A 5,842-nucleotide genomic window follows, 5' to 3' on the forward strand; every position below is an offset into this window, starting at 1 on the left:
GGTTGAGCTATAGGCGCCGAGCCACCCTGGAAATTTTTAATATTTACATTTATATATACTTGAATTAAGGTAAAAAGGAATGTATTAATTAGTTATTTCATTGTTAACATTTAAGCTAAAGTAAATAAAACTCCTACTTGAGGGAATATCAAAGCAACTGCCTAGTTCTTTTATTTCTAGTCTTGAGGTATATTTAGTTATTGCTTTAAAAAAGAATACTGTGCATATCTAATAAAACATTTATTGATTAAGCTGTTCTGAGAGTATCCAATGTAGAAGAAAGTGTCCAACATGAATTATGACCTTATAATAAGAAAAAATGTAATTTACAGAGTTCTAAGAGTCACATGAGAAAATACAAGAAACTTTAGACGTAATACTGTGCAATGATATTGTTATTACGAGATTGTGAGAAATGAAATTGTATAAAGCATTTGAATTTGGATGAGAAAAACAAAAATGAGTTATTGAATCCAAATGTTACTAACAAAAGAAGATTTGAATTCTAATTTAGTAATGGCATTATATTTTAAAGACTATATGTGACGAATATATTTTAGACAACCGGGCTTTTCTTTCAGAGTTCAGAAGTGAAATTTATGAATTAATTGGCTTATAAATGATTCAGCCAACAGACACAAAGGCAAAGTACTTCTGTAAGAGAAAAATGGATAAAGTCTACAAAAACAGCTTGTGGGTTTTTTGCATTCTTACATGAAATTATCTTTTAGCATTCTTAAAATGTGGGAATGTTTGGAAAAGGTATTCATGAATCACTTCTTTGTCTGGAATTGAGGATTTAAAACATCTGAATCTGTATGCCCTCATATTTCCATACTTGATTTTCTTTCTAAAATATGTCTCATGAAATAAAACACAAATTATGAATTTTTTCATGTTGAGAATAACGGGACATCCACCTACAAATGTATTTGTGAATTTACTAGAATATTTGCTAAAGATGTGAGGACTTTCTAGATAATGTTTTTATATCAGGCTAAAGATTTTAGAACCCTGCTAACTACTGAAATAATCTTAAGTCTCTTTCTTTACTCATACCTCAATTTAGAGACCACCAAATAGCCAATAATCTACTGAATAGGATTAAATTCTTGCAGACCCATTGGCTTTATCCATCCACTTCTTATGTGATACTATGTATAAGTAATATAATCAAAGGATAGGTTAGTTTGCTGTGAGCAGATTGAACGCCTAAGATAAGTATAAGCCCCAGCTCATTGGCACATTAGAATACCTGCCTAACTTCCTTCTGAGAAGTCTAGTACTGATCAGGGAAGCCCTATCTTGCTCTGCAGTGAAAGCAAGGCTTAAAACAGAATGTTACAGACCAATGTGTTCACATAAGTTGTTCTTTGGATGATATGTCAAAGCCCATTCTTTTCTCTTTATAGATTCCAAATCCTCTATTCGATCTGGCTGGAATAACTTGTGGACACTTTCTGGTACCTTTTTGGACCTTCTTTGGTGCCACCCTGATTGGAAAAGCAATAATTAAAATGCATATCCAGGTAATTAAACCCCCGGATTCACTGATAATGATGATGAAGCCATCACAAAGCAGTGAAACATATGCTTTCCTTTTTTTTCTTTCTTCTTCTTTTTCTTTTTCTTTTATTTTGCTCTAAGGAAAACACAGGGTACATATGCTTATTCCTAAGCAGATTTTTAAGTTGTAGTTTTGCTTCTTTTGGTTGGTAGCTCACTTAGGTAATAAAGCATGGAATGTCATTTGGAGGTTATTGAATCTCCTTGTTTTCTTTCTTCCCTTCTTTCTTTCTCTCTCCCTCTCTTTCTTATTTCCTTCTTTTCTTTCTTTCTTTATCTTTTGCCTTGTGAAACCATTTATCCATGACTTTTACCAAACAAAAATAGTGTTCCTAAAAAAAAAAAAAAAAACCACCTGTGGCTCAGTGAGTAGGGTGCTGGCCCAATGTACCAGGGTGGCAGGTTCAAACCTGGCCCCAGCCAAACTGCAACAGAAAAATAGCTGGGCATTGTGGTGGGCACCTGTAGTCCCAGCTACTCAGGAGCCTGAGGCAAGAGAATCACCTAAGCCCAGGAGTTGAAGGTTGCTGTGAGCTGTGACGCCACAGCACTCTACCGAGGGCGATAAAGTAAGACTCTCTAAAAAAAAAAAAAAATAGTGTTCCTGTGTAAGAAAGTGCACGTCTTTTTTTGTATACATAGTAAAAAAAAAAAAGTTTCTTTACTGACCATGAGTTGAGAGAATATTATCTTTCACTAATTCTTACTTTCTTTCACTAGTACTTGCTCTCATGGCACCAGTGTTCTTTACTGAAAACCAGCCAGATGTTCGTGTGGGGGAGAATGGGGAACAAAAGGGTTTCTGAAGAGGCCAAGCGATACGGGTTGTGGTTAGAGAAGTGAGAATTGCTAGTCCTCAAAGCCACTTTTAAAATCTTTAGGACAGGGTGCGTGTGCTAATAGTGGAAAGGAAAGAGGCTGAGAACTTAAATGAGGAGGAAATGTTATGTACTTCTAGAACTGTGACATGAGTTAGTTCCTTCTGAGGGCAAATCTCACTAGAATAAAATAAAAATTAACTTGGAAAGAATTTGTTTTTAATCAGTGTAGTTTGCAACAAAGAGAAGTATTCAGTCAAAAAAAGAGCAGGAACAGTGAAGTCGTGTGTCTGCCCGCTCATAATTTTGTAATAATTAAAAGTGGTATATCCCCAAAGTTTCTACTTAAAACCTTTCTAACTGTAGTTGTTAGAAGGAAAGATTAAAAGAGGAAAACATATCTTCCCACTTTGTAATCTTTAAATTTTGGCATTTGGGATGAATTTGAGTCTGTCCTCCATTCTCTTCCCTTAATAACTGCTGAGAAGTTTAAGGGTATGTTTTTCCTCCTTCATGGAATACATGTCTTCCCACTGACATTAAGTAGTTTGTTCAGCCAACACACGTGTTTGTTTGTTTGTTTGTTTGTTTGTTTATTTATTTTGAGGCAGAGTCTCACTATGTCTCCCTTGGTAGAGCACGATGGCATCCCAGGTCACAACCTTAAACTCTTGGGCTTAAGCAGTTCTCTTGCCTTAACCTCCTTCAGGGCTGAGATTATGGGACTGAGCAATTGTGCCCAGCTTCTATTTTAATTCCTTTTATACTAGCAATTTCACATATAATCCCTAAACTTTGTGTCCTCCTTTATACCTCTTAAATGTGGTAACTTTCTATAAATTACAATTAAATTATTTGTTCTGTAAATACCCTATCTATCATAATGGATATGTAACTTACTGGACCTTTCATTTCAAAAAGATCAAAAATTAGTATATTTTAAGCACTCTGAGTAGATTCTTTTCAAGTTACGATAATGCTTCATTTTTTTATATAATACTTCAAAGTGTTATCTGATTTAATTCTTATAGTCCTGGGATAGAGGAATTGCTAAATACATTTTGGAACTGATAGGCATAGGAAGATTAATAAGTCATAGTTACCAAAGAGATTAATAACTAGAATGTGAACCCAAGTCTTTTGGCTTTCAGGTTTGGTGTTCTCAGCATTCTTTTACATTACTTTCTTAACTGTAGGTTATTTATAGATTAAGCTCAACTGTTCAATGCCTGCTTTTGATCAGGACCTATACTAGGTAGTCTGCATTGGTTATTTCATAATCAGAACAATCCTGTGAGGTGGTCATTAGCCACATTTCATATAGGAGGGAATTGTGTTAAAGAAGGTAAAATACTTATGTAAGGCTCTAGAATTCAAACCAAGCTTTATAAAGACAAAGCTCATTCCCTGTACCTAAACAGAAGCAAAAGAAAAAAAAAAAAAAAAACAGGAAAGCTAAAATCCATTTTCTGAAAGGAAAGATCTGAATTCCTTCACTAAACTAAGATCATGGGATGTTTGCTGTGTTCCATTGTATAATAGTGACATACTTCATAAAGGCATGTCACTTGATGTACATCCAGATGTAGCTTAGGGTAACAAACATTCTCATTCCTTGGGTAAACAATACTAGTCATATAACACATTTTAACGATTTCTGAAATAATAGGGGGGAAGCCCCCTCACCCACATTTGTTTTCTGTGTTCTAAGCTGTAAACCTATCTCCTCTTCTGTATTTTTCTCTTCCCTTTTTCCTCATCTAAAAATTAGACAGCAGGCTTATGCCTGTAATCCTAACAATCTGAGAGTCCAAGGCAGGTGAATTGCCTGAGCTCACGGGTTTGAGACCAGCCTGAGCTAGAGCAAGACCCATCTCTAAAAATAGCCAGGCATTGTGGCGGACACCTATAGTCCCAGCTACTTGGGAGGCTGAGGCAAGAGAATCGCTTGAGCCCCAAGAGTTTGAGGTTGCTGGGAGCTGTGACACCACAGCACTCTACTGTGGGTGACAAAGTGAAATTCTATCTTAAAAAAAATAATAAAATAAAAAAATTCAGGCTCCGCACCTGTAGCTCAAGCGGCTAGGGCAACAGCCACATACACAGGAGCTGGCAGGTTCAAACCCAGCCCAGGCCTGCCAAACAATGACAACTACAATCAAAAAATAGCTGGGCATTGTGGTGGGCACCTATATTCCCAGCTACTTGGGAGGCTGAGGCAAGAGAATCACTTAAGCCCAAGAGTTTGAGGTTGCTGTGAGCTGTGATGCCACGGTATTCTTTTTTTTTTTTTTTTTTGAGACGGAGCCTCAAGCTGTCCCCGTGGGTAGAGTGCCATGGCATCACGCTCACAGCAACCTCCAACTCCTGGGCTCAAGCGAGTCTCCTGCCTCAGCCTCCCAAGTAGCTGGGACTACAGGCGCCCGCCACAACGCCTGGCCGGTTGCAGCCATCATTGTTGTGTGGCGGGCCTGGGCTGGGGATTTGAACCCGCCACCTCAGGTGTATGTGGCTGGCACCTTAGCTGCTTAAGCCACAGGCGCCAAGCCGACGCCACGATATTCTACCCAGGGCGATAGTTTGAGACTCTGTCTCAAAAATAAATAAATAATAAATTCAAATCAGTTCACCTCTAATGTTAGATCAGGAGTCCACTTTTATTAGACAGGGTCAAGTCCTCTGCCTGTAAAAGGATTCTTAGAGATATTGGATTTCTCCCAAATAATAAATTCAACATAACCTCATTTATATTACTTCATGTACCATATAACTTAGCTTAGTATTGTTTATAACTAGTTAGTTATACTAAGTTATAACTTAGTTTATAACTAAACTTAGGGTTGTTTATTGCCATTCTGCCTTCCCACCAGCATATATACATACATGAAATACAAGCTCAGAGGGCAGAGATTTTTGTCTGTTTCACTGAGGTATTCTAATACCTAGAATAGTATCTGATGCATAGTTGACATTCATTTAGTAACACTCAATAAATATTTATTAACCGAATCTAAGATTCTTCTTTGCATGAAAGATCCTTTTTTTACTTATGGTTTCTTCTTTGTCCGTTCTGGCTCTTTTAGTTCCCCCACTCATATCTTTTTTCTCCCTCCCCTGCCCTATCTCTTATTTCCTCTGTACACATGGTTAAGGAGGGGGTCTGTCTGGTGGTCAGTGCCTTTAGTTTATTTGGTAGAATCCCCACTCACATCTCCCATCTGAAAGACTCTGAGACATGTTCTTAAATGTCTGACACATTTTATGTCTTGCCTAGAACAGTGAATTTTCAAGCTGTTACATATAAAAAGATAATCTTGTTTTGTTTTTGAGCAATGAAATTGTGCAATTATCTGGGCATGGGTTTATTTTGAATGTTAGGAAATGATGGTAGGGAAAGCTTACAGTGGTGAAATCACTGAGAGATAAAACCATTAGCTCTCTTAATTAATAAAAGATTC

The 5,842-nt window shown here is 37.0% G+C and overlaps 1 protein-coding gene across 1 annotated transcript in view; it reads left to right on the forward strand.

Moving 5' to 3' along the window:
• Nucleotides 1-5,842, forward strand: part of VMP1 (vacuole membrane protein 1) — a 141,453-nt gene that overhangs the window by 109,019 nt on the left and 26,592 nt on the right. The window contains exon 9 of the mRNA XM_003795593.3: nucleotides 1,413-1,529. Within this exon, the coding sequence (XP_003795641.1) occupies nucleotides 1,413-1,529 (117 nt within the window). The remainder of the gene's footprint in view (nucleotides 1-1,412; nucleotides 1,530-5,842) is intronic.

Source organism: Otolemur garnettii, unplaced genomic scaffold, assembly GCF_000181295.1.
Source record: "Otolemur garnettii isolate 467f Iridium unplaced genomic scaffold, OtoGar3 scaffold00094, whole genome shotgun sequence".
In the NCBI taxonomy this organism is placed as follows: domain Eukaryota; kingdom Metazoa; phylum Chordata; class Mammalia; order Primates; family Galagidae; genus Otolemur; species Otolemur garnettii.